Below are 15,648 nucleotides of genomic sequence, written 5' to 3' on the forward strand. Positions count from 1 at the left end.
GGGATAACTTACTTCATTTAGTGAATGATACTGTTCGTAGTATGAGGAGGAGGCCCGGGGGCTGACCGTGTCATTGGAAGTCTGCTGTTGAATTAGATCTTCCACATCGTTCACCAGGACGCTGAGGATGAAACAGAAGGTGAGCGGTTTCCAAGCACAGCGCTGGCTGGCCTTCCCACGTGGCCCATTGCAGCCACAGTATGTGAGCTTGTGGGAGAGTTGCCAGCAGCAGGTCTAAAGAGCAGTTTGGCAAGTAAAACAACACAGCTGAATGCATACTGAGATAGGACGGACCCACCGGCCCTGTTAGCAGAGCCCTGTGGACACTGTGGAGAGAGTATGAGGCTCACACCTTCAGGGTTGCCTAGATCTCGGTCTACCAACATCGATGCTTCTGGACTGTGGTTCTCCAGTGCGCTTTCTATGACAAACGTGATGGCTGAAGTTGGCTGTCAACTGACACACCTGGGGAAAGGCAGCCTCAAATTGAAGAACCACCTCCACCAGATTGGCTTATGGGCAATCCGATGGGGGCTTTTTGTTGTTTTGGATTGCTAGTTGCTTGTAAGAAGGCCAAGCCCACTGCAAGTGGTACCATCCCTAGGCAGGTGAGCCAGGGCCGTTCAACAAAGGTCACTGAATATGATCCCGACAGTAAGCCCAGTAAGCAATAATCTTCTGTGGTTTTACTGCTGCAAGTTCCTGCATTGAGCTCCTGCCTTGACATCCCTCAATGATGGACCATAATATGTAAGATTAAATAAACCCTTTCTTTCTCAGGTTGCTGTTTTGGTCTTGATGTTTATCACAGCAACAGAAATCTGGCTCAACTATGAAACATTCAATCTGCTGCAGTCCAGAACAAGATCTGTTTTCAGTGGAGGACACAGGAGAAGCAGGCCACCTTTCTTTCTTGTTTTTTTATGGTGGATTCCAGATGTTCTGCAGAATGAAACATGAGCAAACTTTTGCCAAGTCAAGATGCAGGGAAAGGTTAGATTGAGACTGTTAGCCTGCTTACCCTGCTAACAAGGCAAGTGCTTGATCAGCCCTATCCATCAGCTGACATGAACAATTTGGAATGAGCTCTCATACTAATAAAAAGTTCTTTATTTAGGCCAATGGCTAAAAGCCACGATTTCGATGTCTGGATATTCTGAGTCTGCCTTCTGCCTCCGTCATATTTCAACTGGCTGACTTTGCAAAGTTTCCTTGTAAATCACCTCCTGCTCCCCCCCCCTCACCCGCATCCCCCCTCACACACACCAGGGCTGAAGAGATGATGCAGAGCTGGCTGCTCCAGCAGAGGACAGGGTTTCAGTTCCCAGAACCCACATGGCAGCTCACAAACATCTCTCTCTCCAGTTCATGGGATTTGATGCCCTCTTCTGGACTCTGAGGGCACTGCACACAAGTGGTTCATAGTTATACATGCAGGCAAAATACCCATAAAATAAAAATAAATGAATCTTTAAACAATTTTCATCCGTCTCTGGGAACAGTATCTACCTTGCCCAGTTTTACAAGGACAAGTGTAACAATGTGTGGCTTGGCTCAGTACAGTTCTTGTACTGAGGTACAGTAAATACCTCTAATAAACCATCAACACTTCTCCCAGCATGTTACACAGAGGGTGCCTATTGTCACACATAAGACCATGGTCTCAAGAAGTACAAAGGACAGCAGGGGGACTCTGGCTCGTGGACAGTGTGTCAGGAGAGGAAAAAGTAGTCCAGAGATATAAAAGAGGGAATGGATTCTGAACAGAAACAGCACCCAGTGTTGTTAAAGAGAAGAAAGAAAGAAAGAAAGAAAGAAAGAAAGAAAGAAAGAAAGAAAGAAAAAGAAAAGAATATCACAACTGTTTGATTTTACCAAAGAAGACTCAGGATCCAGATACTGGAGTAAAAACCTGCTAAACTCAGAGAGGCAGATGAAGTGCCCAATTGACCTTCCTATTCAGCTCACATCTCAGAAGGAAACACCCGAAAAGCTTACTAGCTCAGCTGACAGCCCAAGAGGAAAAGGAAAAAACAAACAAACACCCAAGGCCAAAGGCTTGTTAGCTCAAAGATCAAAAGCCTAAAAGCGCCCATTTTCTTATCCACAATGATATAAAAACCCTTCAACTCAAAGTCCCTCCTATTCTTTAGTTCCTGTTAGCTGGTTTCTTGGTCTGCCTCTTGACCTAGGGTCAACTTTATTAAATCCTATGTACAGAACGCTCTTGAATTAAAGGTGTGTGCTGGGGAAGTTCTTCGCTTAAAGGTGTGTGTTAGGGCTCAACCACCAAACGAGAAACACATTTTTACAGTTCACAATCTCAGGGTTCACAATGAGATAAAATACTCTGCAACAACCCAATATACTGTTTTGTTTTGTTTTAACACTTTTAAATCACTTAAGATGCATGGCCAGGGTTATTTTATCTCCAGTGTACACTAGGTGATTAACTATCAGTGCCAGGCAGGTGTGGTGGTACACGCCTTTAATCCCAGCACTCAGGAGGCAGAGGCAGGTGGATCACTGTTCGAGGCCAGCCTGGTCTACAAGGCAAGTCCCGGACGGCAAAGGCTAACACAGAGAAACTCTGCCTCGGAAAAAAAAAAAAAGTATCAGTACCAAACTGCAGTGTTATCTGTCTTGTTGAAGGCTGGATCTTCACAAACATTTGCTAACTTTGAGAAGAAAGGATTTGTGACAGAATCTCCTTTTCCAGGAGATATCCCAAAGCCTACCAAGGTATAATGCTTCTTGTCAACCTGGAAGTCTGTAGAATCACTGGGGGAAAAGATGTCTGGGCACATGAGGGATTTTCTACATTAGGTTAACTGAGACAGGAAGGCCTATCCTAAGTGTGGGTGGTGGTATTCCATGGGTTGGGGTCTAGGGCTGAATAAAAAGAAGAAAAGGGGTCAGCAGCAGCATTCATCGCTTTCTGCATTCCTGACTGTGGATGCCGCCTTGCTCTGCCTGCCATGATGGCCTGTGCGCCACATTAAACTCTTCCACAATGGCTTTTCTTGTTGGTCAACTTCGCTACATGTGGAATTAACTAAACACTTAAGCAGCTGAGCACATTTGTGAGGAATATTAGTTAACTGGATCATTTGAGGTATGAAGGACTGAAGTGATAAGAGGTTAAACCACTTATCCCTGAGTTGGGTATTGGGTCTTACTACCAACCTGTCTCAGAAATTGCCACCACACCATTTTTAACGCACTGGATTTTCCCACAAAGTAATTACGCCATCTTGGTCAGAGCCGCAGTAGGTGTTGTCACAGCTGTCGGTAGCAAAGGGTACCTACCTAAATAGAACGCCGCTCACATTTAAATGGGTTTTAACACTGTTGACATCAGACGCGTTCACAAAAAAGTGCACTTCTTTTTTCTTCTTAATGAACTCAGCTGTCACTGGCTGCCAGAGAACCACCTACAGTTTCTGGGGGGGGGGGGGGGGCAGGGGAGGGGAGGGAATTGAAAGCTGAGTTGTTTACATCAGTTGCACCTATAGTTAGGCTGGCAGAAGCCTTGTCTCTAAAAGGGCGGTGACAAGGACGCCTCCCAGCCAATCTCCACCCCCTACACAGTAACATAAGCACTCAATTTTCAGCGAGTTCTTTTTAACCACTGTCACTCTAGCTGCCAAACAGGCCCTGGAACACATCAGACGCTTAGTATTTGATGAGAAGATGAATACATTTACAGCTCCACCGGGGCGCTGGATGCGTATTTTAGGTGCCTAAGAGAAAAACGAAATTCTCTCCCGGAAGAAGTTGGATTGCGCACTGATTTCACTTAGTAAGGATTCCATGTGTTTGGTACTACTATCACGTTAGTGTCTCTCTCTTTCATCCAATGCCTCTGAATATTTACATTTTTCTCATTCTGCTGCACTTCTCCAAAGTGTGTTCGCATTCATTTCCGCCACTCATTAGAATATCAACTTTGCTCATTAGACTATCAACCAGGCAGATGTTATCATTTTCTTTGCAAAGACTAGCCAATTAAGGATCATAGCTAGTTTGTCTAAAATCATCTTCCCAGTCTCAGAATAAGCAGTGAGATTCTGAAGTAAATGAGGACACTGAGCTGGGATGTATGTATGAAAATGTCAAAACGAAACTCAGGCTGGTTGGTTGGTTGGTTGGTTGGTTAGTTGGTTAGTTGGTTGGTTTTAAGCTAAAGAATAAAAGTGGAAAATAAACAAGGAACAGAACCAAGTGATGAGGTTTTTGATCCTTTCTCTAGTTTCATTTTACCTTGTGAGAGGGCCACTACCATGTTCCACTCAGCTCTGTGCCTGCCAGAGGCACAGGTGATTCCCTAGCAGCCACCCATGGGACACACCTCAGGCTGAGGCCTTGCTGCCCAGGGCTGCTGCTCAAGAGGCCTGCGCACTGTAAGTGTGTTCCTGCAGGGCCATTCCCCCCATAAGTGGGATTCCCATAACAAGGGAGTCTGCTAAAGCAAAGCTATGCCTGCCTGACCTGGGAATCGCTCTGCAGTCTGAAAATATAACCAGGCCCCTCCTCCTTGCTGAGTCAGCACACACCCTCTCACTCCTGCAATGAAGGTGCCTCCACAACCTCTGGCTTTGGCTTTTTCTCCCCGTTTTTTACACATAGCAAGCTGACTTGCTGACTGCACCTCCAAACTGATCTGATCTCTGTCTCCCAGAGAGCACTTAGGAACACGAGCTCATTTATTCTCTGCTACCTGCTGTTCTTCCACATCTTGGGCTTCCTGGGGAGGTGGGGCCCAGACACAGACATTTTAATAAATGTTTCCTTATGGCTTCTGTGCCTACTACTCCTTGGCTAAGAACCACAGTTTTACAAGCAGAACACTGTTAAACTTCTGTTATAGTGTGACAGCTTTGGGCTGATATGCTTACAGCTTTGAGGTAATGCCAGGACAGTGACTGAAAACCTAATTTCACACAGATAAAGGTTTGATTCTGGAAACCAAAGGCCATTGGTTATAGCTAGATCCATATAGACAGACTGGAGTGGGTGCGGGGGGGGGGGGGGTAGAAGGGGAGAGGGGGCAGTGGGGGAGGAGTGCGGGGGGGGGGGGGGAGGTCACAATGCTCACAGGGGAGAAGCTAATGTAAGCTTAAGTTAGGGGGTTACCTCATAGGTTGTAGTCAGATTCTGAAGCACCTGAACTTGTCTCGAGGTTCTAGGAAGAGCAGACAGAACCTGGCCGCTGGGGAAGAAAACATGGTTCTGGTTAAATAGCAACATGAAAACGGCGCACGTTTTACTGAAGGAATTTCTAGGTCATTACTAGACAGAAACAAATCGTAAAGAGCCTCAGGGCACAGGCACACTCAGTGTGAAAGGTTAGCAGTGTTTTTCCCATAGCCCTACTCTCTTTCCTCTCCCTTCTGTGTACGACAAATAACAAATTTGCTTTTATTTTTTTCACATGGAGAATGCAGAATGCTAGTTCGCTGTCTCTGGGAATGAGAGTAAGCAGAGCCTTTATGAAAAGCAGCACAAGTGTTTGCTTTAAAAAATAAAGATAGAGCCAGGCATAGTGACACAAGCCCTTAATTCCAGCACTTAGGAGGCAGAGGCAGGCAGATTGCTGTGAGTTCGAGGCCAGCCTGGTCTGCAAAGTGAGTCCAGGACAGCCAAGACTACACAGAGAAACTCTGCCTTGAAAATCTAATAAATAAATAAATAAATACAATTCAGCAAGAATATGATCCGACAATCCTGACGGGCATGTGGAAATGAAATTAGTGTGTCAAAGAGACATGCACATTCTCACATTGGTTGCAGTGCTCCTCACTGCTGTGCAGTCAGTCTGAGTGTCCATCAGTGGATAAGTCGATAAAGAAAATGTCATAAATACACATATACACACAATGGAATAATATCCAGTCATTAAAAAGAATGAGATCCTTGGAGCTGGACAGATGGCTCAGTGGTTAAGAGCATTTGTTGCTCTTGCTGAGGACCCAGGTTCAATCCCCAGCACTAACATGGGAGCTCACGATCATATGCCACTCTAGTTCCAGGGGATGTGAAACCTTCTTCAGACTGCTGCAGGCCCCAGGCACTGACGTAGTGCATGCACATACATATGGGGCCAGCAAAACACTCATCCACATAAAATAAATAAGGGAATCTAAAAGAAAAAAAATTAAAATCCGAGATCCTGTCATGTAGGCTAACAGAGATTATGTTAAGTGAAACAAGCCAGGCACAGAGAGGCAAGCACTATGTGATCTTGTCTGCATGTGGACTCCAGGGGAGATCTCAAGGAAGGAGGGAGCAGAAAAGTGGTTACCAGAGAAGCTGAGAAGTGTAGGAGGAGGTGGGGTAGAGAGAGGCTGACCAACAGGTTAGATGACGTAAACTTTGGTGTTCTGCCACACGGTGGTGACTATGATAAACAAGATTGTGCTGTAAATTCTCACAGATAGAAGAGAGGATTTGAATATTTTCACAAATAAAGGAAATGCCTGTGAAGAAAGGACATGCTAAGTATCCTGAGTAGGCAGTGTGCCTGTGTAGCCAAACCTGCCACTGTATCCCACAAATAGATAGGAGTGCTATGTCAGTTCATAGCAACAGAATATCAAGTATTTGAGACATAAGAGAACATTTGTGGCTCTGACAGGCGTATCTGGGTCCTGGGGTCCTCCTCAAACTAAGACACCAGCCAAGGAGAATATAGGCAGTAAACTTCGAACCCCTACCAGGACCTAGCCGATAAACATGATATTCTCCACCATTGAGTGGAGAGTGAGATCTCTCACACGAACTCTGGTGCCCCTTTTCTGACCATGTCCCCTGGATGGGGAGGCCTGGCGGTACTCAGAGGAAGGATAACAAGTTACCAAGAAGAGACTTGATACCCTAAGAGCATATATAGGGGGAGGAGGTCTCCCTCAAGCACAGACAAAGGGGAGGGGAGAAGGGGGGAAGCGGGAAGGAGGGAGGAATAGGAGGATACAAGGGAAGGGCTAACAATTGAGATGTAATATGAATAAATTAATAAAAAAATTTTAGAGAAGAAAAAAGAGAACATTTGTGTTAATACTAGTTTAGAGAGTATTACATTAGAAAAAGGATACCTGTGAACTCATCACCCTACTTAAGAAAGCCACCTCCAGGCCAGGTGTCATGGTGTACCCTCTCATTTCAAGCACTTTCAAGGCTGAGAGAAAACTACCCTGAGACCAGCCTGGGCTACAGAGCCATTTCCAGCCATGCACCACACAGCCAGCTCTAAAGACTAGATTTAAAATAAAGCAAGGAGAGAAATATTTTTGTTCTGATTTTAAAAGTACGTGTTTTTATATTTTGATGATAATATTTGTCCAAAAATAAAAAGGAAAAAAAAACCCATCCTTTGGAAAATGCCATGGATGTAGCTTAATTTTACTTTATTTTATTTCTTTTCATTTTTTAATTTCTCAGATAGGGTTTGTCTGTGTAGCCCTGACTATCCTGTAACTTTCTCTGTAGACCAGGCTGGCCTAGAGCTCAGAGATTTGCGTTCCTGTGCGCCACCACTGCCGGACACATAACTTAAACCTGCTAACCCTACTGCCGTTCACATATTCCATACATACCGGCAATCTCTCGGCTACTGCTTTCTTTTTCTCTTTATTTTATTATCTCCTACAGCAAAATTCGATGGTGAGCTGCAGAAATGAATCTGCTAGGAAACCCTCCCTCTCTGAGTAAGTGGTTTGCAAACAAAGTAAAGTGAGACTGAGTCACATGAATGCATTGCCCAGACTGTACAAGCACCACTAGGGACCCTTAAGTCCTAGCAAGTGTTGCACAGCAGGAAGGGATACACCAAGTATAAGTGAGGAAACAGGTTCCCGTCATGGTAGCATCTGTGAAAGCATCAACTGTGCTTAAGCTCTGAACCACTCTCCAGCCCCCTAAAATTACATTGAATAAAAGATTTTATTAGAGAAGAAATGTACCACGAACTACAAAAGTACAGAAGAGGTTATAATAGCTCGGGGGACATTACCAGCAAAGGCTCCACTGAAGCTGTGCCGGCCGGTTTTATGTCACCTTGACATGAGCTATAGTCATCTAAGAGGAGGGAACCTCAATGGAGAAAAATGTCTCGATAAAATCAGGCTGTAGGCAAGCCTGTAGGGCATTTTCTTATTAGTGACTGATAAGGGAGGGCCCAGCCTAGTGTGGGTGGGGCCAGCCCTGGGCTTGTGGTCCTGAGTTCTATAAGAAAGCAGGCTGAGTAAGACATGAACAGCAAGACAGTAAGCAGCACTGCAGCATCCTCCATGGCCTCTGCATCAGCTCCTGCCCCCCCAGGTGTGTGCCCTGCTTGAGTTCCTGCCTCGAGCCAAACAAACTCTTTCCTCCGCAGGTTACTTTTGGTCATGGTGTTTCATCACAGCAGTAATAACCTTAACTAAGATATAAGGGTAGATTGACTAAGTTAGGCTGGCTGAGGCTGAACGCAGGAGGTCATAGGGTTCTGCTGGGGAAATGGCAACCCACTCCTTCTTCCAAGTGTAATACATGGGGGTGTTCAGGACTGGAGAAGAATAGGAACCAAACAGAAACAAGTTTAGGAGGGTATGTCAATCTTCTGTATCTCCTCCTCTTTAAAGCATGGGCTGAGTCAGAGGCTGTGTAACAGTGCGGAGCTCCTAAAACTTTGGCACCAGTAAAAGGTTTCTGAAGGCATGAAGACCAAAGATTAATCTAAAACCAAACACCAGATGAATCCGGAGTGTTTGTGGTAGCGCCTTCCTGTGTGGCGTGACGTGGCTTCACTGCAGCGGTGGCTCTGAACACACAACACGTGCCCTCAGACCACGTAATTTCATGGATTGTCCAGAAACACTTCAACTCAGATTCCCAACTATTCTATTTTCATGAACTGCAGTGCATGGTAGATTTCTGCTCCTATTAAAAACACGATGGTTTAACTACTGAAAACAAAGGGTCGATATGTCTTCCTCAACATCCACACATCGGTGTAACCTTCGGATTGTGTTGTGTTAGGATATTTGATTTTAAAACTTGCCATTTGAGTCATTGACTCAAGTTTCAGAAAAAGCCATGAAGTGAATTTTGGCTTGGGGTCAGGACAGAATTTCCAACAATTTCTAAAATGGTTCTAACATGTTTCTCCCATTTTCTAAGAAGTATTTACAAGAAGCACATTCTCAGCATTGACTGCATAAAATTAGAATATTGATTAACACAGAGAAAGTTGAAAACACCCTGTAGCCTGTAGTATCAAATGTTCTGGCAGCATTTAGGGCTTTGTGCAAAATTAAACATTAGTTTGCGAAGAATTTGTTGTCATCTTTATTAAATAATAAGATTCTACGTATACTGAGACATTGTTTTAAAACAAATTTCTTTATGACTTGTTTTTGGTAGATGCTATCTTTCTATGTCTATTTTATATACCTATGTACCCGGGGTCACGTAAAAATTCACGTAAAGATCTCTGGAAACCCTTCCATAGAGAAGGCTTTGAAAGCACACTGATAAACTTGGACTTCATCATTAGTGACTAGGAGTAAGGAGAGAAACATGCGCTATGGTAGAGGATGCTTTTGTTTGGAGAACTCCGATAAAATGATTCTGAATTCTGGACACTGCTGAGAAGAAGAAAGGTAGCTCAGAGCAATAGGCTGGGAAATTTGATGTCCATCCCTGGTACAGGTTTAGCATAATCCATTCAGCCGCTGCCTAAGGGCGTATGTTCAAGGCTATGCATTGAATCATTATTCAAAGTGTCAATAACTGGAAACACATGTGCAGATATCCTAGGGCATTTTCCAGTTATAACGAATGGGTTTGATTTATAGCAGTTAACTTGGGGGATGATTTCCATGGTTTATTATAAAGCAGTGAAACAAGATGATGCGAACTGAAATATGACCCTATTTTTGAAAAACTAATTTAGAAAAGAGAAAGAAAACTACTATATATTAAAAGCAGGAGAAAGTTATGAATAAACAAAGACTATTTTGTGAACTCTAGCTTGTACGACTGTTTGAGGAGAAGAGAGCACAGATCCAGAGCCTTGTACATTACCATTGTCTGTTTGCTTTTGTTTTCTGAGATAGGGTCTCACTATGTAGCTCTGGCTGTTCTGGAACTCACTATGTGGGTCAGACTGACCCTAAATCTGCCTGCCTCTGCCTCTCGGATGCTAGGATTGAAGGCATTCACCACCTTGCCCAGCTAATTACAATAGTTTTAAAAAGAAAGGTGTAGTAGCTAAAGTCTTTAATCTCAGCACTTGAGATACAGAGGCAGGTGTATCTCTGTGAGTTCGAAGATAGCCTGGTCTACATGTGAGTTCTGAGCCATATATGAAGAGATCCTGTCACAAAACCAAAACAAACAAGAAGAAAGAAAGAGGAGGAGAGAGATCGGTTGATCTAAAATTTTTCAAAAATAATTAGGGCATTGAGCTAATGTAGAATTACACACAGAGACACAAACACCTAAGGAATGCATGGAAGGGAAACCACTGACGAGCTAGAGATATTTCTCTAGGTGGCATAATTTCAGAGTTTTCTCTCTAACTCCTTTCTTCTTAAAAAAAAAAATTAAAAAGAAATCTTAGAATTTTATTTACTGAGAAAAACCAAAGCAAAACAATAACTACAACCTTCCTTGACTAAAGAAGGCACTATGGATCCAGTGCTGTGGGGCTTCTCTGTTTGTCCCTTATCACTATGATAAACAGAGCGCCACCCTTGCACATGTATTTATCCTCACTCGCCTCATTCTGTGAACAGCTGTCCCCTTAACTATGTGCCATGCCAATTCTACTATTTTTAGTTTAGTTAGTGTAAAGCCAAGGGCCTAACGACCATCCCAGCAGCAGGTCGGGACCCTTTCCAAAGACCTAACTGGAAGGCCAAACCCATCACCATGGTCAAGAGTACCCCCTTTAGGGAACGGCCACTTTCCTTCCCACGTCATGCCCAGAATTTCCACTGCCAGGCTATGCCACGACTTTAACCCTTGCTACTGTCCTGGAAGCCAGCTAAGGAAGTGTAGTAGATTCACAGAGCCAGTGTAGGGCACTGTGCCTCAGACCGGAGCTTCCTGACAGCAACAGACCCCGCTTCTGTAAGTTCCAGGCGGCAAGAGGCCCGGTGCAGTTGCTGTAGTGAGCAACAAAGCTGGAGTAGTAAACAGAAAAGACATGACCTTCAGCGAGACCCGGGGTGGTCAGAACACAACATTCCCAGGGCCGAGACAGGTGAGAAGCCAGTAAAACCATTGCGCAATCTTTACAATCAAAGTATGTCAAAGAGGCAAGGAGAGGGACTGACGACAAACTGTCACAACCAAAAGTCACACTCCATTGCCTAGCTTCCAGACTGGAGTCAGTACTTATACCCAGACTTTCACCCCTGTCACTCCAGGATACTAGGAAGTGTCTAAAGCAGTAGTTCTTAACCTGTGGGTCGTGACCTCTTTGGGGGAATCACATGTCAGCCTGTTTATCTGATATTTTATATTACGATTAATAACAGTAACAAAATAACAGCTATGAAGTAACTACAAAAATAACTTTATGGTTGTGTGTCAGCACAGCATAAGGAACTTTATAAAAGGGTCATGGCATTAGGGAGGTTGAGAACCACTGGGCTAGAGGGATCGTGATTCGTTTTTTGCAAGAGTCCTGTGGCGGTTGACTCAAGCTACTCTGAACAATGCCAAAAGGGATGCTCAGACGTTCCAAGGGCTATCGGCTGCAGGGTCCACACTGATAACTCCACTCTGGGCATCTGGAGCCTTAGACTAACTCCAAATCAAGGTGGGTGCACTAGACTGAGTTGTTTGAAGAGATGTTATATGCTTTTGCAGTGTTTGAGGCCACTGGTGGTCTGTTCCTTGAGATGAAAAGAATCTATCTGTAACTAATACCTGAAAAAGAATAACTGGTATTGGGTACCCAGCCAGAACACGATGTCAACAAAAAGCAGATGTGCTGTGGCCTGTGGTGCCCTCCATGCTCTCCTCTCCAAACCTTCTCTTCTGTGCCATCCATGTTCCTCGCTTCTTTTTCCACTGGCTGGGCTCACAGGCTGCACTAAGGCAATCATTGCATAATTCAACTAATGACTTTGTTTACAAGAGTCTTGCTAGTTTTGTTGTTGTTGTTGTTGTTGTTGTTGTTGTTGTTGTTGTTGTTTTTACCATTTCTCGTATCTGGCCTTTAAAATCAACTGACTGTGGAAATGTGGGCTTCAGCTGCCTTTCTCTTTGGCAGATGGTATTTATGCCTTTAAGAAAGCTGTCTTGTTGTTGCCGTTCCAGGGCACTCCACTGATGAGAGTTATCACTATGCGCCTACAAGCCAGCCAGAGGAGATTGCTTGAACACAAACTGTTATTAGGAAAATGATAGCAGAGAAAGGCTTCAGGGGAATGCCAGCTGGCTAATGCTTTCTGGAAAGGCTTAAGTTCTAACCCCCAGAAACGAGAATTTATCAAACGCTGTCACTCTGAGTGAAATTAGATTTCTCTTTTAGTGGTAGTAATAGGTTACTCCTGAAAAAGCAGAGCTCAGAAACACTGTGGGGAGTGGGGCGCTCATCTGAGAGTTCAGAGCTCAGAGATACTCCTGTCTCTGACATGGCTGCTGGCTCCTTTCCCTGTCTCCCACAGGTGGGTCCTCCAGGTATACACAAGTGCTACATGTTTCCTATGTAGTAATATTATTTAGCTAAACTGTAACAAATTTCTCATTCCACTCTTCAAGCATAAGTATCTATAGATTTCAGAGTACATGCCACAGCCAAAAACAAACAAACAAAAAAAGTAAAAACCATGTGCAAGGGAATTTTCTTGCTCGTGTCTTCACCATTTCTTTTTGTCTGCCTCTTTTATTATTATTATTATTGTTGTTGTTGTTGTTGTTGTTGCAGTTTTGTGGTTTTATTTAAACACAAATAAAACACGCACTCAAGCCCTCTACTCATTTTCTTCACTGCGCAGCCTGGCGTTGGGATTGGTGACTCTGAGGGCCAGCTGTGCTGCTCTATCTACGATGGCTTTTCGGTTCTTGGAGGAAACACTGTGAGCAATCTCAGCACAGTAAGATTTGTTGCACATCAGAAGCACTTCCAGATCCTTGACATTGTGGACCAGAAACTTCTGGAAGTCCCTAGGCAGCATGTGCTTGGTCTTCTTGTTGCTCCCATAACCAATGTTGGGTATCAGAATCTGGCCCTTGAATCTTCTCCGCACCCTGTTGTCGATACCTCTGGGTTCCCACCAGTTTCTCTTAATTTTGACATATCGGTCTGACTGGTGCCTGATGAACTTCTTAGTCCTCTTTTTAATGATCTTGGGCTTCACCAGAGGCCGGAGGGCAGCCATGATGCCGCAAAAGAGATGGTAGCCACCTCGTAGGTAGCTCTGAGGAAGAAGGAGGAGACGGCAGCGCGCAAGGGATGATGGGATAGATTTGATGGTTTTGTAAAGATATGGTAAACTATTTCAGTGTTTTGTGCTACAATGAGCATCCTACCTAATTTATTTCCCTATAGAATTGTGATGGTGTTCCAAAGCTAGCTCAGTGTGCATCTGCAATCTAACCACATCTCCTCGGGAGATCAGAAATTCAGAGTCAGCTTGGGCAACATAGAGAAGCCATTTGATGGAGGTGGGGCAGTGAGGAGAGGGCAGGAGAGGACAGGACAGGGCCCTAGAGTGTAGGGGTCCTAGGCATTTAAAGAAATAGCAATGCTGTGCCCTCCCACTCCCCCTCCCCCACCACACAAGTCAAACCTACTCCTAAAGAATTTCAGATTTTCTTATCCCTCCACTTACAGACAATGATGTTGCTTCTACAGTAACCAGATCAGGGTTAAGTGATGCTATCAGAGTCGCTCCTGCTTTTCTTTTTTAAAAAAAGATAACCATCAAGTTATGGAATACTAAACCCTAAAGAGATCTTGAGATCGTACTTACTTGGCTATTAATAAAAAATACAGACCCAACTGTTCTAGCAATTCTGCCCCATGTATCAATTTATTAATAGCCATTTTTCACAATGGAATCTACTGCTTGGTACTCGACAATCATGCAAGACAGAATTAACCAGCTATTATGAATACAGCGTCAGACATACAGCATCACCTGAATGATTGCTTATTCTATGGGCCTTATGACTCACAGAAGGTTTTTATGGGTAGAATTTTTCCCTACCTGTACTATACTCTCCCTGCCATCTCTCTCTGCAACTTAGTAAGGGGAAGACAGGGACCTGTCTCAAAGACAACTAGAAAAGGGCTATAGAGGCAAAACAAAGAAAAAGTTTTAAAAATTCTAAAATTATGTATACATTTTCAATCTTAGCATTGGCCAATGAATAGTTATAACATGGCACCTATGCTGCAACTGTTATCCTATGTGCTCTGTATGCCTTTATTTGTGTTCTATGCACTTATGCTCAAATATCCTCAGGAAATCACTCTCCTGAGTAAATAAAGAGGTAGCTAAGATCCTCTCCTGGTCTGTGCTCAACAACTGTGTGATCCAGACCTATTTCATACCTTTACCTTCTTTTCCCTCCTGTGTTCTACATACAAGATGAAAATAAAGAATTATTTATTTACCTGACGTAGCTACGTGCTAAGACAGTATGAACAGAAATCATGTGATATGTGAGGATACAAATAATTCATCGAGATCCCATTTATTATTTATTTCATCTCCATGACCACTGAAAATACTTATCACAGTGGCAGAATGTAAGCAAAAAATGAAAAAAAAAAATCTAGTGATGTCCTAACATCCCCAGATCACCTCAAGTCTCTGGAAGAACTGTCCTTCATATGTTTGCTCCCCACCCAAGGACACTACTTCTGCTCTGTGAAAGGTAAAGAAGTGAGAAGGATCCAGCCCCACCTAGGCCCCCGGCTCTTACCTCTGAAAGGCGAGGCCATGCTGCTCACAGAGGATGATGACTGCCAGGACCCCAAGGCCATAAAGCTTCATCCCCACAGTGACTTGTTGAGGAACAACATTCCCCAGGGAGAAAGTCCCAGATAACTGATTACACAACATTCTTCTTTACATACTGGTTAAAGTGTGACAAGTGGGTGCCCTGGGGTGTCTCTAACACAGTCGACTTAGCTTCCATTTCCACAGTCTAAAAGAGACATGTGCATACAATTAGTTAGGTTGTTGGATGACTGAACCTCCATAGATGGCCACCATTGTGTCTAGTTTAGACAGTCTCAATCCTGACATTGTGACACGACAGTCATATATAAAGTCCATACAATTGAACAAAACAAACTCAAACATTTCATAATGTTTTAAATAAATTTGTGATTTTTGTATTGGGCCTCATTCATAGCTATCCTTGGCCTCTTATAGCTGCGTTGTAGCCTGTAGATAGCAGGGTAGACACACTTAAGAGAATGATTAATCCCTCAGGGAAGAGACTTGGAAAGTTCTATGGCAGGATGTGATCTGATTCCCCAAACTGATGAGATCCTGGTCCATGTTAAGGACCAGAGAGCTATCTTCCCCTGACCATGTCTTTTTTTAACATTTTCAACTTAGGTGAAGATATAAGGGGAGATTTTTGAGGTTGTGGCTTTAACAAGCTCAGGAGCAGAGTCCATGTAGAGGATTCTAG

General features: G+C 43.8%; 2 protein-coding genes across 2 annotated transcripts in view; both read right to left on the minus strand.

The window, feature by feature from the left end:
• The window catches only part of CPB2 (carboxypeptidase B2), a 34,403-nt gene extending 19,374 nt beyond the window's left edge, over window positions 1-15,029 (minus strand). Inside the window, exons 1-4 of the mRNA XM_084767449.1 lie at window positions 14,929-15,029; window positions 5,137-5,212; window positions 3,310-3,434; window positions 13-121 (exon numbers count right to left, since the gene is read on the minus strand). Coding sequence (XP_084623575.1) covers window positions 13-121; window positions 3,310-3,434; window positions 5,137-5,212; window positions 14,929-14,999 — 381 coding nt within the window. The 5' untranslated portion in view covers window positions 15,000-15,029. The remainder of the gene's footprint in view (window positions 1-12; window positions 122-3,309; window positions 3,435-5,136; window positions 5,213-14,928) is intronic.
• On the minus strand, window positions 12,933-13,452 carry LOC311589206 (large ribosomal subunit protein eL32-like). The gene has a single exon (XM_084767508.1). It carries the CDS (start codon window positions 13,374-13,376, stop codon window positions 12,969-12,971), a length of 408 nt encoding a protein of 135 aa, XP_084623634.1. The 5' UTR covers window positions 13,377-13,452; the 3' UTR covers window positions 12,933-12,968.
• Window positions 15,030-15,648: the final 619 nt, after the last annotated feature.

This window comes from Acomys minous, assembly GCF_964271855.1.
Source record: "Acomys minous genome assembly, chromosome: 18".
NCBI lineage: Eukaryota > Metazoa > Chordata > Mammalia > Rodentia > Muridae > Acomys > Acomys minous.